General features: G+C 41.5%; 1 protein-coding gene across 1 annotated transcript; it reads left to right on the forward strand.

The window, feature by feature from the left end:
• The first annotated feature begins 3,452 nt into the window (after positions 1-3,452).
• Positions 3,453-14,603, forward strand: LOC122403162. Its single transcript, XM_043406516.1, has 3 exons — positions 3,453-3,585; positions 13,661-14,236; positions 14,572-14,603. Exons 1-3 carry the CDS (start codon positions 3,453-3,455, stop codon positions 14,601-14,603), a joined length of 741 nt encoding a protein of 246 aa, XP_043262451.1.
• The last annotated feature ends 12,047 nt before the right edge of the window (positions 14,604-26,650 follow it).

Consider the following 26,650-nt stretch of genomic DNA (forward strand, 5'->3'; position numbering starts at 1 on the left):
CTTACTTCTTGTAATCTATTAGGCATTGACAACACTAAATTTTTTACGCAGTCTAGTTCTATATTATACCATTCTTTTTTTAATATTTCTTTCTTTACTTGTTATATCGTGTTTTCGTATATTTTTTTCAAGTTTCGCTCATACGTGCTCGATGGGATTTAAATCAGGCGATTGTGGAGGAGTTATTAACATGTGGGGAGTATTGTATAACAACCACTGACGCACTATATACGCTGTATGTTTCGGGTCGCAGTCTTGCTGAAAGTAAAATGATCTGCCAATACTTAATTTGTCTGCACTTTCTTGTAAATTTTCATTTAAAATGTTTAAATATAAATGTTTATCCATTATCCTATCTATTATCACTAATTTACCGACCCCAGAAGCAGCAATACATCCCCACAACATCACACGTCCACCTTCGTATTTCGTCGTCGGTTGCATATTTTTGGGATCCAATTCCGTATTAGTTCTCCGCCACACTTTTTTGTTACCATCCGACTCAAAAATATTAAATTTTGACTCGTCGGAAAATATTATATTCTTCCAGAAGTCGTCACTAGCGTTTATATATACTTTTGCAAATTCTAATCTCTTTTTTTTATTTACTTTACTAATAAGGGGTTTCCTCCTCGCAACTCTACTCTTGTATCCTGCCCGATGCAGCACTCTTCATACAGTTTTCCGATGTACTTCCTTGTGCGTATATTGCTGAAGGTTTGATGCAATTTCCGATGCATTGGTATTTGGATTTTGATTAATAATTCGAACAATTTTACGCTCTTCTCTAGTACTTAGTTTTCGGGGTCTACCAGTTCTTTCTTCATTCCGTAATGTTCCTTCTTTTTTATATTTATTTATTATACTTTGTATGGTGGATCGACTTCTTTTTAATATTTCTGATATATTTTTATATGATTTCCCTTCTTGGTATAACCGAATAACAAGGTTTCTTTCTTCTAACGTTGTTTCACTACTTTTCCTCCATATTGCAAATATCTGATATTAACGTTTACCCGTCAGGACTAGTACTAACCCAGAACAACGTGAAATCTACTAATGTAATATTAACATTGATCGGGATGTCCTGATTTCATCGTAACTATCGTATTTATCAACATAAATGATAATGTATGAATACTTTTGTCCCAGCGAATTCTGACCGTCGTGTGAATTTCAATCCATATTAAGTTACTAAATGATATTATTGCCTTTATTTTTTTACTCATTTGTTGTTATAAGTGTTATGTATGATATACAGCAACATATGTTTGAATATAATTAATAATATAGAAAATATTGTTGCTTTTATTTCTATATTCCAAGTGGACGAATACTTTTGTCCCCTCACTGTATATGAGCATTGCCGTTCATCACAACGTAGTAATATGTGTTGCCAATTTTCCTCTTTAACGTAACTACTGTAGCCACTCGCACATTATCTTTTCTATATGGGCACTATCTTGCGGTCCAGTAGTATATGCACTGGCCGCTCAACAGTTTTACCTTGGTCGAAATTATTTGTGCGTGGCATACATAGGCAACTTTATTTATCAGAATGACGAAAATTTGTTTATCTTCTGGAATGAACCCTCGCCCTGTGTCTGAATGGGTGTATAGACAATCACCTGGCCTCGAAGAACAGGCCAAGTGTATAGAGTCTCTTGTCGTGTCTAAGTAAATCTTTCGACTGATGTCTTCTTGAAGTGTATGCTTCGCATACAATTGTGTCTGGCAACATTTGATAAACTGGTAATTACCGTAGACATATTTGTTGTAGGCCACCCTCAGTAGTCTTTCCATTCGTTTATCGCTGGTACCCCTTCAAAGCTAGGGAGTGGCACACTCGAATAGAATGGGCCAGTCTCTTCCATTGCGCTAAACTCATGCACAGATTCAGGAGTCATTAATTCTTCATGCAGCGTAGTTTCGTCTACGTCTTCCATTTGCTGCAAACCACAGCTACTACATCTAACGGTACAGACATTGGGTTTAAGCGGAGACAACGGGGCTTCTACTTGAAGCTCATTGCTTCCGGCTAGCCCATGCATGACGTAAAAATGTTCGCTTTGGTTTACTAAGACTGCGCCTCGATAATAGTCAGTGCTTAAAACCTCTTCACCTCGTATGGGTTTAGAGACTTTAGAAACCACAATTTGATCGGCCGACAGGCTGGAGTTATCCTGCGGCTTTGACATAGGGTTCCTATGAGTGGCGACAAATACATCTCCATATACTATGTTCTTGGCCCACTGAGGAGGCTGAACGACGCTGAACGAAGCATACATATATGCACAACGCGCTGTTCTACCACTCCCAGCTAAGGAAACCTCTGCCTAGTTTTATGCTGTTGATACCCGGCTTACTGTGTGTTTCGTAAAACAAGCATTCAGCAGTAATGCCCCAGCTTATAGCCTTATGAATAATTATGGGACTCGAAATTCTGACCTGACGTTCACCCGAGCAATTCGGCTCGCCTCTTTCTTCTATTACCATTAGTTTTCTCATGGCCGTTTTCTTTGTAGGAGATGCTTCGGAGCTATCCTCGCTCGTGACGGATGCCTTGTTCGGTGTCCTTTTACCTTTAGGAGGCATACTGCTATGTTCTATAGATACTAAACTTACAAATATATTAAGCGTAAAATACAAACTATATCCTAATTTCAATAAACAAAAACTCTAAGCTCTAAACTTCCTACCTCTATCAGCCCAACTTTACAGTTGATAAGTCTACTATTCAAACTAATATTATGTATTTTGAAATACTAATACCGTACTCACTAAACCTTAACGACAAAGCGTGTTTGTGTAGGTTCTTGCATAGCACGATATTACTGTTTGGCTATGCCAAGAAAGCTTTCGCTAAAGCGCTCCAGAAAATACTCGCCTAGTGTATGTCAATCGAACAAATCGATGAAGGTCGATTTATAGCATCCGTTTACGGTATGGCATGGCACGGCACGGCACGGCACGCCACGGCTGGCACTCCACGACACGCTACGACTGGCACTCCACGGCATGCCACGGCATGGTACGGCACGGCACGGTTCGGTCAAACATTCTTTCAAGCTGCTAAGATACGAGTATTTATACGTATCGTTGCGGATCCGTTTCGGCACGTTACGTTTCGAACGTGCACATCATCCGTTCAAGCACGTAACGTTTACAGCATCTCTAGTTCGGGCAGACATTATTCCGGGTATTGGAATACGAGTGTTTATATCTTATGTTACGGCACGTTCAGGCACGTTGCGTGTACGGACAGGTAAAGATCAGTATTCTTTAACAGAATGTTTGGATTTGGGCGACCTCGAAGTCAAGGGCCCCATCTCCAACATTTTTAACCAATAGCAACGTAATAGAACTTATATAAACCGCGAACACCCTCGAAAAACACAATTTCTCAGTTAAAAATGAATACGTCAAACACGGGCGCAACGGAATCGCAAAGTATGAGAGACGAGAAATTAATAGAGTTGGTGCGACAACATAGTTTTTTATACAATCAGGAAGAAAGAGGATACAGCGACAGTGAGAAAAAGGAAGCTGCTTGGAGAGACATTGGGAAAATTATAAATTTAACCGGTAAGTGACATATAATTACATATATTTTATTTTTCTTTATGAGGATACATATTTTTACGTAGTTAATTTCGTGTAGTATTAAAAAAATCTGTTGAATAATATATATATATATATATATAATATAATATTGCACGAGATCTCTCACAATATGTAACTGTATGATCGCTCCTGGAACATCGCTGGTACGTCCGATCGCTGTGCGTGCTCGAGCCAGAAGGAAGAATCACGCGGTTAGAGAAAAGTACATGACACAGGTGTCGCGCCATACCGGAGACTGTGGGTTACTTCTTATTTAATGCACGTGGTTCGTTTCCACGAATTATGTGCGTGCGTACGTAGGCCCACCCCTACGACTACGGATATGGATATTCAAAATAACTGAACACGTTGTACGTAACAATAACAATAACTATTAGTACTTTATTAGACGCAAGGCGTACAAGTCTTTGTCGTGAAAACCAGGAGTCTAAATCTTTCTCTTTTTGGGGTGCTTCTTCGCGGAGTTTTCACAAAGCAGTGTCATGAGCGTCCTTGCTTTTTCGGGAGGACGCGCTTTCGCCCTGCTGCGCTGCGCGCGCAGCCTAACGGCGGATTCGCAACTTGTCGGGAAAATGCTCCCATATATTCTCGTGCGGACGAGACCATAAGTCTCTACCCCACAGTACTCCCCCCCGAGTAACAGCGCTCTTTGGTTTCTTTATTTGGTTTGGTTACAGTATTTGGTTTACAATTTACTTACATCTACTTAGATCTACTTATTTATTAAATTGCACGCGTTTCTTATTGATGTACGTCCTTAATTTATTTGGCGTACTCGCGGAAGGCGCGGACTCTACTTGTAACCTTTCGGTTACTGTGGGCGGTTGTACTTCAATATTTTCGGGCGTGAAAAACGCGGGTTTTAACCGCTCTACAGATACATTCTGCGCCACCCCGTTTATCTCTATTTGGTAAACTTGGTCCGATATCTTTTCTAAAACTCTGTGTGGCCCGGTATACGGTCGTTCTAGCGGCTGTTTTACCGCGCCCACGCGTAAAAATACATGTGTACAATCACGTAGTTCTTTAAATCTAAATACACGTTTTCTATTTCTATGTACCACTGGTACTGGCCTTACAGCTCGCATGTACTCTCTGAATTCCCCGAGGAACATCTCCGGGTTTGGGGTGAAATCGCCCTCTAACAAGTAAACCTACCCAACTGATACTCACTGATTTGAATGAAATTTGACGTACTTATTAAACACTGAAAAATATTAAATACGTGTTTTTTTGTTTCGGCTAAATACGCTTTTTAGGGGTAGAAAGTACCCCGCAACCTCTGGAGATGGAAACGTTTGTGGCTAATTATTTCTTAAAGGTTACAGTTTCTGTAAAAAGTACTAGATCCAGAGTTGTACAGTTTAAAGTGATACACTTGATGGCGTCCTTGAAATCGACCTTGAGGTCGATTTTCAAGGTCATTTGAAAATCATTTCGTTTATCAAAGGGAGTATTTTGCTTTTCATCCCGAGAATCGATAGAGCGTAAAATTTTACATTCATTGCCAGAGCGTTGGTGGTTTGTAAATGAAACAAGCTTCTGTAATTCAAAATTGTTTATTGATGCAACCAATTAAGGCAAGAGTAGTAATAATTCGATCAATAAAGAAATTAAAAGTTGATTATTCATTCAAATAAGGTAAGATGTGTGATCGAGATCCAGCCAGTGAAGGCGATTTCATAATTTCTTTTCACATATGTCTATGAATATAAATTCCATGGTAATTGGCATTATTCTTTATATTCATGACAATAATGAGGAATAGCTGTATCTTCTATGGCAAAAAAATGCTCCATACACAGAGAGTTAGTACACCACGCACATTTTATTACTGCAATGTTATTGCAGATTTTGCAGACTGTACCGCAATTCTTTAAACAGAAATCGACAGGCGTTTCACATCTATCTGGTTTTTCTTGAATATATCCACTTTTCCACCAGGCATATTTAATCATGTTTTGGAATCAGGGTGACGAAAATTGAGTGTGGATTAATGATTGAATTTTGAGGATGTTATTCCTCAAATGTAGGTTACTATTATAATTGTATAAGAGAATTAAGTCCGAAAATTGTTTCAGGAATTTTTTCCACGGTCTGAATACGTAGACATCCAATGGTTGAATGAAGCCAGTTGTTCCCGCAGGAATTGTAAGGATTTTTACTTCTTTATTATCCTTGTCTATATTTTCAAATTTCTTTTCTGTTTGTCCTGACCAAGAATCCAAACACAAAATAGACTTCTTGCCAGTATTAGGCAAGAAGACATCTTCAAACCATTTAATAACAATGTCGGATGTCAATTTTCCAGATTTTGTGGCGAAGACGAGGATATTATCTGCTTTGTACATTGACTTTTGTATTATCGGTCCGAAACGGCAGCTTGTTTCTTGTAGAACTATTAATAACGGGGATTTCAGGGTACCATCGGCAGATATTAAAGGTTGTATTGTATAACTGTGAGTCAAGGAGTTCAAAGATTGAGCAAGACACTCCACTTTCAAAGAACCCTTTGAGGCTAATGTACGACCAGCATGTGTTTCCAAATTGAACCCTGACTGATCTGAATTGTAAACGTTTGCTGTCCCTAGCAAGCCTATCGCAAGTTTAACTTGACTCACATAATTGGTAGATTGTTCCAATAATTCTGCTTTATTTAAAATATGCGTTTGTGTCACGAATTTATTTATTTTTCTTGAAACAATTCCATGTTGTATTTTAAAGTTGTATATCCATTTTGATGAAGCCGTGAATAATTGAGAAGGCAAATGAACTACCTCTCTTGCTTTCAAGGCCCATCTCTTTAAATCTAAATCGTGAATGGGTAGGCTTCGATCAGATGCATTGTTAAATTGTTCTAGAACGTATTGAGAGATATATAACAATTTATCTGTTCTTGACCCACCCTCAGCAACTTGTGCTTCCCATCGGTACAATTGTGTTACATTTATAACTTTCTTAAATCGGTTTTTAACTGATTCTATATTCCTTCTTTTCTTTTGTCCAGATCGCCAAAATTCAATTACCCTCTTCTTATAATTAATGTCTACAATTTCTCGAAATTTTGTATCGTCTTGCATAACTTCCGAAACATCTTCTGTATTATCTTCAACTGAAACAGCATCAGGAATCACACTAACATCAGTATAATTCAAAGTATCATAAGTCTCTTTACATACAATATCAAAATTAATAGCGTCTTTGATCAAATCTGCAAGTTGAGAAGCGAATGATCTTTCTTCATCTGTTATTTTAGATTCTATATTGTACATTGGGTCCTCGAAAGTGAGGCATAATAACTTTAAAATATTTTTTGGGTTTAATGACATTATGAAATTTTACAGATTAACAATGCTTCGATAATATAATAATAGAGATCCAAAGTAAATTCGTAGAAAGTAGAGTTTATGATTGTAAGCCTAAATGCAAATAACACAAAAAATAGTCGTGAAAATGATGGAACGAAAACACGCATTTAATAAAACATTGTTGTAGAATCAGACTGGAAATAGACGAACGTCTTTTGTCGTTACAATATCGTCACTCGTCTTTTGTCGTTGCGATATCGTCACTCGTAGTTCTGATTCTACAATAATGGGAAGTGGTGCGAAATTATCCGTGGAGGAGCAGAACCGTGCATGGGAAATGTACGGTCGCGGACAATCAATGAGACAAATTGGAAGAGAACTTAGTAGATCTGATGGAGTGAAAAATGCAAAGTGTTTTTTATGGGGGACCAACTGGGAGACATACTCTACAAGATGCAATGCGTTTCGTTCCGATCGGTCCAGCCGTTTCGCCGTAACCGCCGGACATACGTACATACATACATGCATGCATAAAAAAAATAAAGATAAAAATAAAAATAAAAAAAAATATATACAGGGTGTTCGGCCACCCCTAGGAAAAATTTACATGAGCGACACTAGAGGCCAAAATAAGACGAACATCAAGAATACCAATTAGTTGATGGAGGCTTCGTTAAAAAGTTATTAACAATTAAATTTAAAAATTTCAAATCATTCTGGAAAAATTATTTTCGGTTGCGGGGATCAATTACAATAATTTTTGGTAAATGGACATATCCCCGAAATCTTGCGCATTTTCGAGAAAAAAATTCAGTACGAGCGGAACTTTAAACGTTAATAACTTTTTAACGAAGCCTCCATAAACAAATTGGTATTCTTGATTTTCGTCTTATTTTGGCCTCTACTATCGCTCATTAAAATTTTTACTATAGATGGCCGAACACCCTGTATGGTAACCTCCCCCTTTTCGAAGTCTGTTAAAAAAAAATGAAAATTTCTAATATAGCATGAATGTAACGTTCAATTTACAATTCGAGTGACATTTCATGTTTTCTTATCTTTACTTCTATTCCGAAGTTACTTACAAAACTTTTTTTCTCCTTCATATTTTTTCTATAAATTTGAGCCTATTTACCCATACCGTCTGATTGTTCCTTTTTTGGGAAAATAACGCAACAAATCAATTCTGAAGACAGATTAGAGTCATCGCATAAAATTACTGATTATAAATACAGGATGCGTTCAAGGTCCGGCAACTGCTAAATCCGGTCAGTCCGACTTATTATTTCCAAATTTAATTGACCTTGAAAATCGACTTGAAGGTCAATTTCAAGGACACCATCAAGTGCATAACTCTGAACTATACAACTCTGGATCTAGTACTTGTTTCAGAAACTGTATCCTTTAAGAAATAATTAGCCACAAACGTTTCCATCTCCAGAGGTTGAGGGGTGCCTTCTACCCCTAAAAAGCGTATTTAGCCGAAACAAAAAAACACGTATTTAATATTTTTCGGAGTGTAATAAGTATTTTAAATTTTATTCAAATCGGTGAGTATCAGTTGGGTAGTGTTACTTGTAAGACGAATTCCCCCGGGATGCGCATAGTCGTACCGAACATGAATTCCGCGGGCGACGCGTTGGTATCTAACCGTACCCGCGAACGCAACCCTAGCAATACCGTCGGAAGTTGCCGTGACCAATTTGTCTCACACGCGTGGCACATGAACGCCGCTTTTAGGTCTCGGTGCCACCGCTCGATCATCCCGTTGGATGCCGGGTGATATGCGTTCGTTCTCGTTCGTTGGCACTCGATGAGCGACAGTAACGACGCAAAGAATTGGGACTCAAACTGTGTCCCCTGGTCAGTTGTCACTACCTTGGGGGCTAAGTAACGAGACACCCAGGTATCAAAAAATGCTTTCGCCACCGTTGGCGCCCCTATTTCACGTAACGGCACGTGAATAGCACGGTCAATATATACCGATATCCGACCGATTCCCGCAATGGCCCTACTATATCCACGTGGATTTGGTCGTTTCGACCATCGGGTGCCACGAACGGTGCCGGATTGTTCCGCACGTGGCGTGTGACCTTCGATGTTTGGCACGGAATGCAATTTTTGCACCAGCTCGTCACGTCGCGACACATATTCGGCCATACGTATCTTTGCCGAATTATCCTGTCCGTTACCTTCGCGCTCGGATGTGCCAGCGCGTGAAACAAATGGAAAACTTTTTTCCTTAGGGCACCGGGTATGTAAGGGCGCACAGTTTCGCCGGACTGTTCACAATACAATCGCGTGTGGGCCGGATCCCACATAAGCCGCACGAGTTTGAGAGGATGGTTGACATCGTCTCGAATCCTCTCCAACTCGTCGTCACTCTCTTGTGCCTACGCCAGTTCGCACAGCTCAATGTCCGTGGGCAGTCTTATGGACTCTATGCGCGACATTGAATCGGCCACGATGTTGTCGACCCCTGGAAGGAATTCGATCTGGGTCGTAAACTGACTTATATACAACAGCATGCGCACCTGACGTGGATCGGCCTTATCAGCGCGCTGCATAAATGCATATATAAGCGGTTTATGATCCGTCACGATTTTAAACTCGCGTCCTTCCAGGAAATTCTCAAATTGTTTCACAGCAGAATAAGCTGCTGTCAACTCCCGATCGTAGGTACTGTACCTCTGTTGAGCGGGATTGAATTTCTTTGAATAAAATGCCAGAGGTTTCCACGTATCCTCTAGTTTCTGTTCTAACACTGCCCCCATTGCAAATTCGGATGCGTCTGTGACCACCCGCGTCTCGGCGTCCCCCGAGGGATGCGCTATCAAGGTCGCGTTTACAAGGCTTTCCTTGACTTTCCAAAAGGACTCTTCGGTCTCTACCGACCAATTAATTTTCGTTTTATCCTTTCGCCGCGACTGCGTAAGGTACGCGTTTAAGGGTGCTTGGAGAGTGGCGGCATGAGGTATACTCCGTCTATAAAAATTTATTATTCCAAGAAATCGACGCAACTCGACGATTGTCTTGGGTTTCACAAAATTCTGAATCGCGTCAATTTTTCCGGGTGTCGGTTTGTAACCCTCTCTATTAATTAGATGGCCTAAAAACGTCAATTCTGGTACCCCGAATTGACATTTTTCGACGTTAATTTTCAAATGAAACTTGTTAAGTCTCTCAAGGACTGTCCGCGTGTGCGCGATATGTTCTTCCCTCGACGCGGAAGCAATAAGTATGTCGTCTACATATACGAATGCAAATTCCAAGTCGCCGAGGGCGCGATTCATGTACCGTTGGAACGTTTGACCGGCGTTACGTAACCCGAACGGCATTGCCAAATATTCGAACAAGCCGAACGGTGTAATCACGGCGGTTTTAGGAACGTCCTCCGGCGCTACCGGGATCTGCTGGTAGGCTTGATGAATATCCAAGCAAGAAAATACTGTTTTTTTGTGTAAATTTACTGAAAAATCGTGAATGTGCGGTAAGGGATGCCTATCCGGAACTGTAATGTTGTTTAACGCGCGATAATCCCCGCACACTCTCTATTCCCCATCTTTTTTGGGGACCATGTGTATGGGGCTGGCCCACGGGCTGCTTGATGGCCTACACACCCCAGCCTCCATCAGACGTCGAAACTCCAGCTTAGCTGCTCTGAGTTTGTCTGGTGCGAGGCGCCTAGCGCGCGAGGCAACCGGATGCCCTTTGGTCTGAATGTAATGGAATACCCCACGTTCCTGTAGCGGAACTGCTTGGGATATTCCCGTCGCTTCCGGAAATTCGAGTAATATGCCCGTGATTCCCGATGAGCGATCAACGGTGTGCGTCGAGACGTGGTTCACGTTCTTTGTCGTGCACCGAATTTGCAATTTGGTCAGCGAATCTATTATTTTACGCCCTCTCAAGTGCGTCAACAAATCAGCACCTACGATCGGGTATGGCACGTCTGCCACGCAAAAGTTCCATGTGATCGGTCGTCGTAGACCGATTTGAATGGTGCGTGTCGAATCGCCATACGTGTCGACACGCGTATTGTTCGCGGCATAGAGCCGCAGACCGCTGGCCACGGGCTTGCAATTCCTGGCTACAGGCAAAAGAGAGATGTCTGTACCCGTATCTATTAAGAATATTTGTCCCGAAATTCTGTCCTGGACGTGGAGACGTTTTGAATTTAATACTGACTTACTACTCTCACACCCCGTCCCCGCGGGGGAAGGTATCTCTAGTTTTCCGTCCGCGGTGACGGTTTCGGCCACGTACAATTTTGGGGGTCCTTGTACGCGTATGCCTCGGCCCCGAATTTACTATGGGCCCAGCACACCGCGGGGGTTAGCGTCGGAGCCGTTCGATTTCGCTCGCTCGAACGACCGGCAAACCCGCGTTTCCGTGACTTCGACTGCGACCGTGACATCGCTTTCTCAAGGCGCTCGAAGCTGGCCGACATCTTTAATACCGCGTCGGTCAGTTTGTCGAGCTTCGCCTCCATCGAATCGCGGTTCGACCGATCCCTCACATCGACCGATGCGACGACGTGACTGCTTTGTGCAGTGGACTCGAATATTTAATCCGCAAGTTCCGCGAGATCTTGTAACTTCGCTACTTTTGTCGCTACTAAAATGGTTTTCACCATTTCTGGCATTTGCTCCAAGAAAATAGAGCGCATCACCTCGTCATCGCATCGACCGTCGTCCAGGGCACGCAACCGATATAATATTTGCGACGGTTTCCCTTCTGTCGTAACCTGCCCCCTCAATAACTGCCGGAGCCGGCTTTCCGCCGATGCCGCGTACGCAGACATAATACGCGCTTTTACAAGATCGTATATCTCGTCCGATCGTGGCCCTGTTAGCAAATCCCTAATGGAGCATACGACCTCCGGATCTAACGCCGCGACTAGGTAATCTACCCGCATTCTCGCATCCGTTATCCGCGCGGTATTGAATGTAGCCTCTACTTGTAAGAACCATAGCATCGGATCGTCGCGAAAAAATTTCGGGATCTTGGGGACGCGGTACGAATCGACGCTTCCAAGATGGCCGTCGCTTGTGGCGTTGTTCACCGCCATCTTGATACCCTTAGCTCACCTTGCTCACGCTTTTCCTGACGCTCCACGCAGCCCTCTGCTTCCTTTTGCCGTTTGGCCGGAACTCGTTCCCCGTGTCCTGGTCCACGTTATCCTCTGCGCTGCACGCCGAGGTGTCCCCACGATGTGGAACGCTGATCCAGCAACACGTGCGTCCCATGGCGTCAGTTGCACCCTCCTGCTCTGGATCCTCTGGATCCTTGATCTGGCTCGTTCAGTTGCTCGACAATTCGACGGTAAAGACTCGTCGGCGTCACCAGTTGTGGGTTACTTCTTATTTAATGCACGTGGTTCGTTTCCACGAATTATGTGCGTGCGTACGTAGGCCCACCCCTACGACTACGGACATGGATATTCAAAATAACTGAACACGTTGTACGTAACAATAACAATAACTATTAGTACTTTATTAGACGCAAGGCGTACAAGTCTTTGTCGTGAAAACCAGGAGTCTAAATCTTTCTCTTTTTGGGGTGCTTCTTCGCGGAGTTCTCACAAAGCAGTGTCCTGAGCGTCCTTGCTTTTTCGGGAGGACGCGCTTTCGCCCTGCTGCGCTGCGCGCGCAGCCTTACGGCGGATTCGCAACTTGTCGGGAAAATGCTCCCATATATTCTCGTGCGGACGAGACCATAAGTCTCGACCCCACAAGACAATTGAATATTGCGTGCGCCTTGTACGGCGGAGTTTAAACACAAAACATACATTCTTAACAAAATCTTTAAATACTTCCCTTATATAAAATGCGGTTGAAGTATTGCTACCACTTTGCAGAAGGAGATTTTGCATGGTTGTTTCTAAAGGTTCCATGCCGATATCCGATGGTCGAAAATCGCGGGAAGATAAAATATAATTATGTTAAATACAGGTCGTTAAAATAATTTTGTCAACATTTTGCGGGTGTAATTGAATTGTTCGTAGATATATTCGGAATTTTTGTGTTAAAATTCCGAATGAATTTTCCGACACTCGTTTCGCTCGTGAGTGTCGACGATTATAGTACTGTTTAGCGGGATCATGAATTTGCGGTTTGGGATACGGTCTTAATAAGGGGAATTTTTTTAAGGGGAAGACTTCATCGCCAACAATGACACGAGGCATCACAATATCAGTATTTGGTAATTTTTTATCTTCTGATATACGTATTGAGCTTATTCAGTGCAAGACACTTTCCTAATTTTGAGTTACTCAATATACCGCCATTGTTATTCTTTCCGTTTGACCAAATATCATCTGCTATAAATTTATAATAGGCATCTACCAAAACCAATAATACAATAGAAAATGTTTTCTTATAATTGTAGTACAGAGAACCGCTGTTAGGTGGTTCAAAAATATGTACATGTTTGCCACACCGCACCAATACAATTAGGAAAATTCCACGTTTTCCAAAATTCATCCGCTATTTCAAGTCATTTTTCTCGACTGAGTACACTCATACATTCTGGCATGAGATGTGTAATTATTGCATCACAATCTTCAATTACAATACGTGATACAGTCGTATGACCTAATCGATAATTGAATGCTATTGTTCTGTATGAGTCTCTAGTTACTAAAAATCTGAAAAACACTATATACATATATTAAGTTTGCAATACTTATATGCGTGGTAATTATTAATTTTATTTCATCTTTCCAGCTAAAGATTGCAAGAAGCAATGGACATTGTTACGAGACTGTTTTCGTAGAGCCCTAAAAAAAAGGAGGGACACCAGCAGCGGGCAGGCCTCGACAAAAATAAAAAAATGGAAATTCGAGGACGAAATGTCTTTTTTAATTCCATATTTCAAAGAGAGGGAATGCATTACATCACTAGATATAGCCTGTAATTTAAGTGTAGAAGTAAATGATATTGCACAGGAAACTACTGATTTAACCTCCAACGAAATTTCATCACCCAACCCAGACAATATACACGCAATAGCCAATAAATCTAAAAATAATAAAAAAAGAAAATCAGATATGGCATCCGAAACAGTAATGAATTATGCTGTACAAAATAGAAATATCGATGACAGTAACGAACTATTTTTTAAAAGTTTAGCAGCAACAGTAAATAAATTAACTCCGTATAATCAAGCAATAGCCAAGGCCCGGACTTTCGCAATAGTTTCAGAACTAGAATTACAGGAATTATCTAATAAAAATGACTATACCACAGAGACTTTAATTACAACACCTCTGCCATCTTCATCGCGACATTTACAAAACCCAAGTACTTCCTCCGCTCTAAATACATATAGCAATTTTTCAAACAAATACGACGGCAAGAAATAAATTTTTGTTGCATTTTTGGTTCATAAAAATATTCGGACACTTTTCATTTTTATCCCTTATTTAATATTATAGCATAATTTTAATATTTCGCGGCGAAACCATTTTGCTTTAAAATAAGTTTTAGCCTGTTTGACATATTATTTATAATTTTTTTTTAATATTCTGTAGTTATACACGCCCATTCATGTTCGAGTCTTTGTTTTAATTCATTTTCTGAAAAAATCGGTGTTTTCCGAATTTTCCTATTCAATTCATCCCATAAATTTTCGATAGGATTAAGGTCCGGTGATTGTGGTGGAGGATGAAGAATTTTGGGACATTTATACAATAAGAACTCTTGTACAATGCGTGCCCTGTGCTTGGGATCGTTGTCCTGGTAGAACTTAAATGTATTATTAATTCCCATTTTTGCAGCACTTTGAGCTAAATTGTTTTTAAGTATATTTAAGTAAACGTTTTTACCCATAATGTTGTCAATAAACGCCAAACTTCCAACTTCATATGACGAAATACAACCCCAAACCATTACACTACCTCCTCCGTGTTTCACCGTACCTCTTGTGTTTTTGAAATGGAATTCCTGATTCGGTTTTCGCCACACCATAGCTCTTCCGTCGGAATTATAGATATTGAATTTGCTTTCGTCGGCAAATATTACACCCTTCTACAATGACTCATCCTTGGAAATTAGCTCCTTTGCAAAGCTTATTCGTTTTTTCCTATTAATCTCATTAATAAACGGTTTTTTCCTAGCTACTCTGCCGTTGTAACCAGCTTGCCGAAGCGTTCTGCGAATTGTTTCGGCCGACACTTCCTTAGAACTTTCTTCTAATAGCTCACTAACTATTTTTGGAGCACTTATTTGCGGATTTTTCTTCACCTTTCTAATAATTCTATTTTTCTCCCTAGTACTTAGAAGATTTGGTCTGCCAATTTGCGGGATAGACTCGATGCGATTCTCGATATGAAATTGTCGACAGATATCCGCAACTGTACTCTTGCTCATACGAAGCATGGCTGCAATTTCTCAATAAGTTTTTCCCTTTCCCCGATGGAAAATAACAAATTGTCGCATATCAAATGTCGTATTTTTTCCTTTGCGACTCATTCTGGGCAAAGTCACATTTGCTACTGAGTAGTGAGGAGTACAAGGACTTCTAAGGTACTTCTAAATGCTGTTTGTAAACACATGTTTTTGCTCCATTGGAGTAGCGCGTTACCAGAAGGACATAAGCAGAGAAATATAATACGTGTTCGAATATTTTTGTGAGCAGAAAATACGGCATTATTTTCTTAGAAAATTTCTGCATTACAATGTATGTGGGATTCTTGCCCTTGCGGATTGGGGATATACAAGGGAATCCCTGATGATAGAATAAAATGGCAGGAGCAGATGTTTAACAACAAAAAAGATAGGTTTATTGACTGACGTTTATAAGTGCTCGGCTTCGGTGCAGGGCGATGACTGCCTCTCCAACCGGGTCCCCGTCTTAAAAACTAACACCTGTTTACATTATCCTCGCGTCGCACGGTCACACTCACGCGCCACGCCGCTCATTCACCACATGTATGTGAATTTCGTAGATAAATGGTATATGTTTATCATCATTAATAAATGACTTATTATTAGAAAAATTAACCAGGGTGATTGATTTATACACAACCGAAATATTGAGCCATAAAGTTAACCACACTTAGTGTCCGAATATTTTTGAGAGTCACTATATATGTCGGAGAAACAACATTGTCGGAAATTATTCGTGGACTATTTCTTTCGGGTCCCCTCGGGTGACCATATAGGGTGGAACGAAATATAGGGGCAAAATATTTTTTTATTGTTCATGGCTTCTAATAGTGGGCAAAAGTTGTCTTTTAAAATGATATTTAAGCTGCCAAAGTTTGAACGTGATCAACAAATTTTTTGAGGTGCCGCAAGCCTTTCAAAAATTAATATTAACTGATTGTGTGCGGTTTTCGTGATTTTTTCAGTAATTTACAGTAATTTGCCATTTGTTTCCACCAGATAATTTTTCTTAATACATTTTAACGATAATCTTAGATGAGAAGGATTGGCAGTAGCTAATAAAAAGTATCATTTCAAAAGATTTCTTTATTTTCTCATTCACAAAATAATAATGAAAAAATTGATTTTAATGAAAATGTTAGATGTAATTAGATCATTAAACATGAAATTTTTTATTGATATGTCTTTAATTTAAACTGTTTCTTCGTTTCAAAAGAAGACATCAATTTTTGCGATTCGATCTTAGCCATTATGAATCCATCCCTTGCAGTTTCTCCACAGACAGCAGATGAAGCTTCAGTTACGCGTTTCACCATCCTCTCTGCCGCTTGTGTATGACAAGGAAACTGTGAAAACTTGATTGGCAGATCTTTTTCCGTACAGTTTTCTGAAGTTATTTCTACCAGATGTCGTAGTTCATCTTCTTCAAATTGTTGTATCATCGGAGGCTCAGTGATTTCATAATTATGCCATGAAATTAGATCGACGTAGTCATTAGCGTTGAAGTTGATTACAGGAATTTTAAACTTCCTAATGCCTTCATTGTGAATGGTTCTTGCCTTCAAGATTCGTCGAAGTGCCAATTCTCGAATATTTTTGCGTTTATCTGTAAGCAGCCCTAAAAGAAGATTTTCAGGAGCAGCAAAATAGCCATTCCTCTGGATCACTGGGTCAATAATATCCAAAGATGCCGTGGAAGGTATCGCGACAATTTGATCAGTCTCCATAGATGCTGAGAACCATGAACGCAAGACGGTTTGAGCTTAATATTAAACCAGACGGGAGCGTAAACTTTCATTACATATTCAGTCAAGATGTAGAGTTCTTCTGAAGGATTTTCACTACCAATGTACAGACGGAGAATGCGGTTTGCAGTTGTGAGCCATCGTGAATGACAAAGTTTACCTGGGTTCCTTTTTGCTATATCAGGAGAACATATACCACTAGAAATTGCCTGGCATATTTCCAAAAGGTACTTTTGATCAGTGCTCAAATCTTTTAATACAATTAGTATATCCGGCAGATATCCTTCGATTGGTTTAAAGTTAACGAGCGGAAGTTCTTCGCAATTACCAATCTTGTCGCCTATATCTCCTGCATATCTCGCTGGCTCTGTAGATTTGACGCTTAAAAATCTGCAGAGGTGACGAAAAGGGAGTTCATTTGCATGAAAGAGGCAAACTATCCATTGCAGGGGTCTTCCCATTTCTTTTTCAAGCAGGGAAATAATTCCATTAGTACTCCCTGTATTTGTAGCAGTACCATCGCATCCTATTATTGTGATATTTGAAATATTGATTTGCTTTTTCTGCAAGAAAGAACCAATACTGGTTTTAATGTTAAGTGCAGTACTTGATTCCGGACTAACATGACCTAAATATTTTGATTCAGGTTCTTCTACAAAAGAGATATGTTCTTCTAAGATGGTTCTACGATAATATTTGGTTCCTTTTTTTTCCTGTACAATAGTATGATCTTTTCTTCCGTCAAAGTAGAAGCCTTTAATTCTAAGATTCTGTAACTCATCTGTTTCATGACCCGATTTCACAGTAAGCCTTTCTCGATTCCTTTTTCGTTCTCTTCTTACTTTCATCCTATCAATTACTTTGGTGTTGTCTAATGGTGTAATCAATCCAACATCTTCAAGTACTGCACTGGCAATGGCTGCCGCTGCTCTGTCCGAAACCTCAGTTCTATCACAGATAGATGCTAGCGACGGCAATTTAACACGCATCTGCATCTGCAAGGTTGATGGTTCTAAACGCGAATTCTCAACCGCTGACGATGATGGTAGACGTACTGGCGAAACTTCTTCCTCGGATTCTTCCTTGGAGTCTAAATCAAATTCATTGGTTTCTTTTGTACTTTTTAAACTTTCCAGTTTCATTCGTATATTATCCGATCTCTCTTCTCTATACTTAAAAATTCTGCAATGTTGTTCTTGCTTCCTTATCTCCTTGTGTGCAATTTGTTTAGTAGTGGCTTTGTCAACACTACATATGACCATGTGCCTCTGTGATCTTTGGTCTTGCAAAAACGCTTTTTCAATAATAGGGACTTTCTTAATTTTTTCACATTCACACCTCGCAAAATCAGAACATTTGCAGGCTGCTATATCAAAAAGTTGCTTTGAATTTATTCTAAAGGTGTTTAAATTTGAGTCATACTTCTGAGTTCCTTTTCTGCCCTTTGATTTTAAAAGATTTCTATATTTTTCATGACATGACTTTATCATCTGTGATACTCTAGTTTGAGAGACAATGGGAATAGAAGCTCTTACCCATATTCGTTCAACTTTTGGAACTAATTTGTCAGTAAGTTCACCTACCGTTGGTTCCTTTTCGCTCAGTGCTCTTAATTCCTGCCGTATGTACAAGTAACACTTCATAATATCTTCATAACTGGGAAGAACGTTGTCATTTAAGTCCTTTGTACAGCCAAATATAGGACACTCAACTGCTTGTCTAGTTTGTACTTTTTTTAGCGTTTCCATTTTCTTTTACACTCGCCAACAAGATCTCGGAAATAGTGAATTATTATTTTTCTATAGCACACACCTCGCGATACACAACAGATAATTCACACCTATCTAACGTACAATTTATATTATTATGGGTGCACGACCACACCAATTGGCATGCTTGCTTATAATGCCTACACTCTTAACACATTCGCTGCGGATGATGTCTTTTGACACCGTCATTTGTTTCATGTTTCGTTTGTTAAAATCCGTCCTGCACGTAGCGAAACAGCACGTGTTGCTGTAGATACTTACAACAAAGGTTCAGCGCAGGTATTACTTATAGCCGTTTTCAATTTAATAACTGAATAACATCTAAACAGCAAATTCAATGTTACAGTAACTGGGTTGAAAAAATACGTGTTGTCTATATTGAAGTACCTTCCTACGAATCCGCAACGAATATGTTAATGCGATTGGTTTGCTCCTGACAATAATATATGACTTCACCCAAGGTCACTTCAAATTGCGCTGGCACTTTATGATACCATGAAATTATGTTATAAAGTATTAAAAAAGGTGAAATTTTTTTAAAAATGTAAGAACTAAAAATTTTAACTATCTCCTTACACGAATTCCGTTATAAAAGGAAATGTGAAGGATCATTTTTTACTTTAAACCTATAAAAACAGTTTATAGATATAAATTTTAAAAAATATGTTTAAAAATGAAAAAGAAAAAAATCCAACCCCTTGCGGCACCTCAAAAATTGTTTTGACAGAAACTAACTTTTACAGGCTTAATCTGAAAGCCTAAAGGCAACTTTTTTTCACTATTAGAAAACAGTCACACAATTTTCATTTTTTCGTTCCACCCTAGTGACCAAGCCTTTGTCGTATCATTCTTTTCATTTTGTTTAATAAACTGCCTATGTTGAGAGACAGTCTTAGGAGGAGGTAATTTTGTTAGGGCTTCTATTTTGCGAGTTTGAAATGCTTATTGTCCGCCAGACCATTCTTAGTAAATGACGGTAAAGCTACTGCTACCTTCCTTTTCAAAAATGAAAATGCCTGTAGCTCACGATGTAACTTGTCCCTTGAATTGATTCCCGTTGTAAAGGCTAATCTCTGAAGTCATCCATCAAATTGAGCCGTGTGAGCCAGTACTATTGCTCTGTAGACAAACTCTGCCGCCGTAAGGTGAGCATGGTCATCAGCTGTGCTGCATATGCAGCTAGACACTCTCCTTCCTTTGGTCGATCATTGAACAGGTTGATGAGAGTGGCTGCGGGAGTTTCTACACAGTCGTAATGTACCAAAAATTGTTGCTTAAATTGTGACCATGTCATCTCAGCATACGAAACTTGGGACAACCAAGTAGATGCACTCCCCTTCATGGCACGACTAATTGCCATGACCAGGGCTCCGCCTTGGAAGTTTTGACCGATTAAGCACAGCTCCACGGTAGCACACCACGCTCGCGGATCGGCATCAGGCTTGTCGGGGTCGAAATTTGGCAGAGAAACATATGTCCTTTACTTGAAGAGGATTTAATTCCATTGATTAGACTCCTCAAATTCTGGTTTTGGTCTTCCAGAAGTGTGCGAAGCAAATCCTCATCCGACTGCGGCATCGTATTCGCGCTATCATGCTCTTGAATTGGCATATTTTCATGTGACTGATGTTCGCAATTCGCATCTGACTCGCTTTGTACCCGAGGATATCCCACTTCTGATGTCGGAGAAACAACATTGTCGGAAATTATTCGTGGACTATTTCTTTCGGGTCCTCTCGAGCGACCAAGCCTTTGTCGTGTCACTTTTCATTTTGTTTAAACTTTTAACTAAATAAACGATCAACTATTAACTGGAACACACACGTTACTAACAAACAAGAATATTCAACGAAAACGGATGAGTCCTTTGCAGGGATTCTTTTTCTAATTTTCCCGCACGTCCGTTCCGTTTGGAAACCCTTTTAATTCTGTTCTTTTCTTTTTCGAATACTTCTTTTTTCAAACGTTCCGGTAGCCAGACAACCAACTCGACTACCTTCTAAGGCCACATCGAAACGTCAACGCCAACCAGACGCACGTTTGCATTTCCGATGACATTCTTTGTATGGATTAGCGCCAACATAACTTTATTTACACAACGTGAAGTAACATTCAAGTTGAGAACAAAAACTTTTTAATGAATTCCGACATATATATAAGAGGCTTGTAGAGTTATATGGAGTTATATAAAAAATTAAAGTATAATATATTTTACAGTGGGAAAAAGTTTTATTATAAAAATACCAATCTAAAAAAATGTATTTGCAAACAATTTTATTACTATATATATAATAGGTTTATCCTTTTGATCTTTAATTTATCTTGAGAAAATAATAAACAAACTGAGTTTCACTGTAAACACAAGAAACGACATTAAAAGCTATTATTCTACAAAGATTTATGTAAGAAAGTGACTCTTTCTTCAGACAATCCTAATCAATTAGATTTTGTTATATATGTGGCACTTCTTTCTTTTCTCTACTCTTATCAGAAGTCCGCCGTCTTGTTCTACAGACATGCGCTCTACGTATCTAATTCAAAATGGGTTTTTGAAAGGAATACGATAAATTTACATACCTTCTATCGTATTTCTTTTACATATATGTATATATACACTACTCATTCGTAAATAAAATTCGTTTCGTCAATTGATATCTTCTTCGCGATGGTAATCAAATTTCTTGCGTAACAAATGTACTATACGAATATAATTGAATGTCAATAAATTTTCTGCAAATAGACGAAATTAATACTAATTTATGTGGCCTCTCAGAAAGATGTACATTTTCACAATTCAGAGTAGGAAATATTGTTTCATCTAATGCAAATTTGCGTTTTACAGATAATATAACAGATTTTCCAATGTGGGCTGTGTTTAATTTTCATAAATTATTAGTATGTATATGAATTTCATTTTCTGTTTTTAGAATAATTCTATATGTGTATTTTGACGGTGTATGTAAACCCCCCCTATTGCAAAAATCTACAAATTTGGAGTCTTCGGAATTATCACTATAATTGTGCTCCACATTCATGTCTAACAATAAATTATTTGCACAAGAAGTACAATTTAAAGTATTTATCATTTGTTTTGTAATATATCCAATTATATAATACAAAATATTATTTTTTAACTCCATCATTTGTGGGCTGAGCAATGATTCAAATTCAGGATTGGGATGTACTATGTTGTTTATGCTATCGTCTTCATCTGTTAATATGGTTTTCGGTTTCTTTAACCTTTTTATATGAAATATATGTAGGATTAAAATTAAAATTTAATCCTTAAAACAGAACTTGCGAATTAAGAACAGAGAACAAGAAACTTTATTAACACAAGAAAAACACCAAAACAAATAACATTCACTTAATCGTTGTTCAGCACTGAGGGTGGAGTGACCGTCACGTTGGCCGATCGGATCGTCGAAGGTTGTAAATCTTCTCTCCACGACTCGAGTGCGTCTCCACGACCTGATAGGGTGATGGAGAGGATAAGGTTGTTTCTATGTGGTTGATGTTTCTGGATCAGAGATGGATGTGGGACCGTCCCGCGTCTGTGGTCGATCTCTAACGATTGAAACTAGGACGCTTGATGACGATGGTTCGTCTGTTCGCTATGTGTTTCACGAGAGAGATCCTTTTGTAGACCAGACGAGATTTGTCCCACCGGTCAACATGCAATCTTGGGGTCGAGTTGCGGCTGTGTCTAACAACGGGGACCACTCAGGGGTCGCTGCCGCGTTAGAGCACACCGATTGAACTATCGAGACCTCCCCCTGCATGCCAAGATTGCCAAAAGGTGGTAACTGATAGAGAGGCCCAATCACTGGGGTGATTTGGGTCCGTCGATCTTAGGGAGGGTGGTCGAGTTGCGGCTGTGTCTAACAACGGGGACCACTCAGGGGTCGCTGCCGCGTTAGAGCACACCGATTGGACTATCGAGACCTCCCCTTGCATGCCAAGATCGACTAAGTTTTGGAAGGAATCTGGAGGTCCAATCACTGGTGTGATTTGGTCTGTTGATGGGTTTGGCCTAAAGACCAATGCATCGCATTGGTCGCTCGGTGTGTGCGACCGAGGACCTTTGTCAGCCGGAATGTATTGGAGTCATGGACATGTGCATCGGCTGGTAAACAGATTGTAGCTAAGGAGAGGAACTTCTTTGAGGAAAGATATATTGGCCCTTGACTGCAAGGAACTGTTCCTGTTGTTGGCGAAGAAAGTCGTCTGAGTTTGGTAACTCGAGACACTCCTTGAAAGCTCGTAAAGTAGTTGGCCAGTGTGCCATGTGGGAGGCCTCGGTTTGGGCCGAGTGTCCCGATTTCAATAGGACCCTGTTTTCCTAGAGAACCCTCTCGCTTGGCGCGAGGACTGTTCCCGGTTCGAAACTGATTTATAGTTTTATGGCGACCCGTTATCTGAAGGGCCTTAAACCGCGTCGCCTTGCTAAGAAGTGGCGTGTCTAATGGAATTTACTTATGCGTAGGCACGAATTTGTTTGCTCAAGATGCATGCACTTGGGCTGTGAATTTATATGGCCGGAAATAATAACTTGTCTTGCCATCGACCGAAGTTGGAGACTGCTCCGGCTCGAAACAATCGTTCTAATCGTAATCGTTAACACACCGTCACGTTACAATCGTTTCGTGCACCGTCCCCGAACCGGCCGGCCAAAGACCCCGTTGCCTTCTCGACGCGTCCTTTTAACCCTTTTCGTCCCGAACATCCGCCGATTCCATATCCGGAGAAGCTTCCAGAACATTCCCGTCGTTTCGCAACAACGTTTCGTTACCATGCTTCATACATTCATACATCCGGTAATCTTTCCCGAATGTTCTTAACATTTCCAAACATTCCATCTCTATGGCCAACGCACTCATACATTCAATCATTCAATTAGGGTCGACACATTCAGATCACTCAGCCGATCTTCACGATTGATGCGAAACGACGGAAAACACTCGACAAAAAACACTCGTCTCCTACATTCGGCCGTCCTGAAGAGGCATATGGCCTCAGATGCTTTCTTCACTTTCTTCTCCGACCTCCGTTCCATCTTCCTCCTCCGTTTCGTCAACACCTTCGACCCAGGCCTTCAGATGGTCTGCCGACGTCGAAGTCGTGCGCGGCCCCCCGTGTTCGTCGATCTTTGCAGCCAGGTAGCGATCGTTTCGGAGCACCCGCGTTATCTCGTATGGTCCCAAGAACTTCCCAGCCAGCTTCAATCCAGGCGCGGCCTGCGTCCTCTGGATCGACACCAGGTCGCCCTCTCGGTAAACTTGAGCCTTTTTTCGCCTCTTGTTGTACTGCCTCCGATTCTCCTGCTGGACGTGCCGCAACCGCTCTCTCGCCCGCTGTCGCATCTCATCCCGCTCGCTCTGAAACATTTCCGCCCATTCGGCCTCGAGCAACTCCCTTACCTGCGGGTCGTCCTTCAAATGGTGGAGGGGGGGGGGGGGGTGGCGTTGAGGAACTGCTGAACTCTAGATAGGTGCTTGTACCATTCCGTGGGGTGCGGCGCAGCCAACTTTGTGAGCAACGGAATCAACGTGCGATTCACTCGCTCAACCTGCCCGTTTCCCCGCGGCACCCCCGTGACTATCAGAACGTGCTCGATTCTTTGGTCGGCACAGTAATCTTCGAATACCTGGGCTGTAAACGCTGTGCCCCGATCCGAGATGATTCGTCGCGGATTCCCGAAAATCTCCGCCTGTTTTCTCAACCGATCCACAACCTCTACAGAATTCGTCGACTTCGTGGCGTACAACCATACAAACTTAGAAAATGCATCCACCATAATCAGAATGTGACTGTATCGCTTCTTGGTGGACGCAAGAGGGCCGAGGTGGTCAACGTGATAGGTATCGAGGGGCCGATCCCTCTTCTCAATCGTGTGCAACAGCTCCTCCTGCCGCCCCCTCTTACGTTCAGCAAGAATGCAGTCCACGCAATTATCGACTATTTTCCCCGCTTTCTCCCGCATCGCGGGGAACCAATAATCGCGACGCAATAATGCCTCCGTTTTGGCGACGGAAAAGTGTCCGTTTTCGTGCGCTCTCCGCGTAATCTGCGTCTGCATGTCCTTGGGCACCACGATACGCCATTCGCCGTCTACCTCACGAAGAAGGAGCCCCCCACTTCGTCATGATCCCGTCGATTCCCCGCTCGCTAACAGTATGCATAATTTTCCGCAGGCCATCGTCGCGTTCCTGCGCTTTACGAATTCGCGCTGTGATGCTGTCCTCACTCTCAATCGCGAGACAATTCGACGTCGGATTACGGCTTAGCGCGTCATCGTGTTTCATCGAGCTTCGCGGCCGGTGCTCGATCGCATATTCGAATTCCTCCAGCAAAAGTGCCCATCGCGCTACCCGGACGCAGAGGTCTTTCTTCCTCATGGTCAGCGCGAACGCCCGGCAGTCCGTGATAATTTTGAATCGAATGCCCAACAAATAGACCCGAAACTTCTTTAGGGCCCTCACAATCGCCAGGACCTCGAGCTCGTAGCTCGGGTATCGTTGCTCTGCTGGTGTGGTCTTCCCACTTGCGTAGTATACCGGGTGAAACGCGCCGTCCTCGCTGTCGCGCTGTAGCAATATCGCCCCGTAGCCGTACATAGACACGTCGGTGTGAAGCTCTGTTTCCTTTTCAGGCCGATATATTCGCAAAACCGGCTTTCGGCGCAGAGCTTCCTTAAGCGACTGAAACGCATTCTGCTCCTCCTCCCCAAATCGGAAAGGCGTATTAGCTTTTAACAGCTGTGTTAGCGGGCGTGCCATTGCCGCGTATTCCTGAATAAACTTCCGAAAATAACCAGATAGCCCAAAAAAACTCTGCACTTGCTTTATTGTTGTCAGAGTCGGGACTTGTGCCACCGCCTACGTTTTGCTTTCGGACGGACATACCGTGCCCCCCCTCCACTATATGCCCGAGGTACTCTACCCGCGTTTTAAGAAACTCGCATTTGGACCAATTAATGACCAGACCACACTCCGCTGCCCGCTTAAGTACGACCTTTAACCGTTCAGCAGCGCTTTCATAATGTTTCGCGGGCACAACTATGTCGTCAATGTACGTTAAGACGATCTTATCTGCGATGAGGTTTTTAAAAGCGACGTTCATGAATCTCTGAAAAACGGCGGGAGAATTACATAAGTCGAAAGGCACTTTCAGAAATTCATATTGCCCATCAGGCACAATAAAGGAGGTATATTTCCTGTTCTCTGATTCGATCGACACGTGGAAAAAGGCGTTTCGTAAATCTAATGTACTGTAAACTATCGCATCGCGTAAACAATCCAGCTGATCTTCGATTAGTGTATCGGTCACGGACGATTTCCGCGTTCAAGAGGCGATAATTGACGCACAAGCGCATACCACCGTCTTTCTTTTTAACGAACACTACCGGACTCGCGTACTCCGAGAGAGAGGGTTGCACAATGCCATCGCGCATCCACTCGCCGATCTGACGATTAACCTCCTCCCTCTCGGAGGGAGATAGCCTCCTCGGACGCTGATACACCGGCTCCTTGCTCTTCGCGACAATTTTCATCGTCACCCCGACATCGCGGATTCCGACGGGTTTGTAATTGCGCACAGCCTCCTCTATTTCTTTCCGTATCTTCGTATCTCGAACGTGCGATAGGTCGACCACGTCGCGCTCGTATTTCTGGTCCACGCATAGAATCTCGGGCGCGATGCTTTGCACGCTCGCTTGTTTCATCAACCTCATTGTTCCGTCTCTTATTAACCACTCCGCGGTATTTATAAAATCCCGCCCTAGCAAAACACCATGCCCTAGCACCCGATCCTCT

This window comes from Colletes gigas, unplaced genomic scaffold, assembly GCF_013123115.1.
Source record: "Colletes gigas isolate AHSC1104 unplaced genomic scaffold, ASM1312311v1 Colletes_gigas_Sc00045, whole genome shotgun sequence".
NCBI classification, from domain to species: Eukaryota; Metazoa; Arthropoda; class Insecta; order Hymenoptera; family Colletidae; genus Colletes; species Colletes gigas.